General features: G+C 33.3%; 1 protein-coding gene across 1 annotated transcript in view; it reads right to left on the minus strand.

Moving 5' to 3' along the window:
• Positions 1-475, minus strand: part of LOC107728958 (C-1-tetrahydrofolate synthase, cytoplasmic-like) — a 47,734-nt gene extending 47,259 nt beyond the window's left edge. Inside the window, exon 1 of the mRNA XM_016539294.1 lies at positions 281-475. Within this exon, the coding sequence (XP_016394780.1) occupies positions 281-318 (38 nt within the window). The 5' untranslated portion in view covers positions 319-475. The remainder of the gene's footprint in view (positions 1-280) is intronic.
• Between the last annotated feature and the right edge of the window lie 791 nt (positions 476-1,266).

Below are 1,266 nucleotides of genomic sequence, written 5' to 3' on the forward strand. Positions count from 1 at the left end.
TTTTTTTTTTGCGTCTGCACCGGTTACATAAGTCTTTTAAACTTTAACAACGATAAATGCGATCAATGAAAATCCCAAGTCAATGTCTCAAAGTTCAGAGTTCAATATGTGCCCAAAAACCTTTAAAACAATCACAAATTTTGGGGGCATAAAAAACGCATTCAACTTTACACAAGTAACGTTACGTGAGAACATGAAACATGTAAATAAATACAAATATTTCAAGGCTCTATCAACGTGACATGAATAAAAAAACTGAACATAAAAGAAAATAGCTTACGCTGAGATCGTTTTCCCGCAGATGATTTGGGCTGGCATCGTAAGATTTTAAATGCGTTGCGAATTTAAAGTGAGATTAAGTTTTGTGTTCTGCAGTTTACGCTGTTAACAGAGAGCACGTGTTGAACTTTTTCCGCTTCTGTCTTGAGCTCTGTGTCCGTCTGACGTTACGAACTGAATCCGCCCCTGCGTTTGTGAAGATCATCAAGTGCGTATTACGTCAATGATGTGTTGCTGGCTGCACCAATCAACATCCAAGGCGCCTTAGAAATGAGGAATGCAACAAAGGATTATAGTAAGGAGGCAATAACACGAGAAATGCTAGAAATACAAAGTATATCTATATAGGCTACACGCTACCAGTCAAAAGTTTTTAAACAGTAAGATTTTTAATGTTTTCTCTGCTGCTCATCAAGCCTGCATTTATTTGATCCAAACTACAGCAAAAGCAGTAATATTGTGAAATATTTTTACTATTTAAAATAACTGCTTTCTATTTGAATATTTTTTTAAATGTAATTTATTCCTGTGATCAAAGCTGAATATTCCGCATCATTATTCCGGGCTTTAGTGTCACATGATCCTTGAGAATTCTTTCTAATAGGCTGATTTGCTGTTCAAGAAACATTTTATTATTATTTTTACTATTATTATTATTATTATCAATATTTAAAAACAGTTGAGTACATTTTTTTCAGAATTCTTTGATGAATAAAAAGATCCAAAGATCAGCATTTATCTGAAATAAAAAAAGTTTTGTAACATTATACACTATACCATTCAAAAGCTTGGAGTCAGTATAATTTTTTGGGGGTGAAAGAAATGATAGAAATTAAAGGGGTGGTTCATTGCGATTTCACTTTTTTAACGTTAGTTAGTGTGTAATGTTGCTGTTTGAGCATAAACAATATCTACAAAGTTACGAAGCTGAAAGTTCAATGCAAACGGAGATATCGTCTTTTAAAATTCTGGCAGTTTAATGCCTAC

The sequence above is a fragment of the Sinocyclocheilus rhinocerous genome, unplaced genomic scaffold (genome assembly GCF_001515625.1).
Source record: "Sinocyclocheilus rhinocerous isolate Xijiao unplaced genomic scaffold, SAMN03320098_v1.1 scaffold2743, whole genome shotgun sequence".
Lineage (NCBI taxonomy): Eukaryota > Metazoa > Chordata > Actinopteri > Cypriniformes > Cyprinidae > Sinocyclocheilus > Sinocyclocheilus rhinocerous.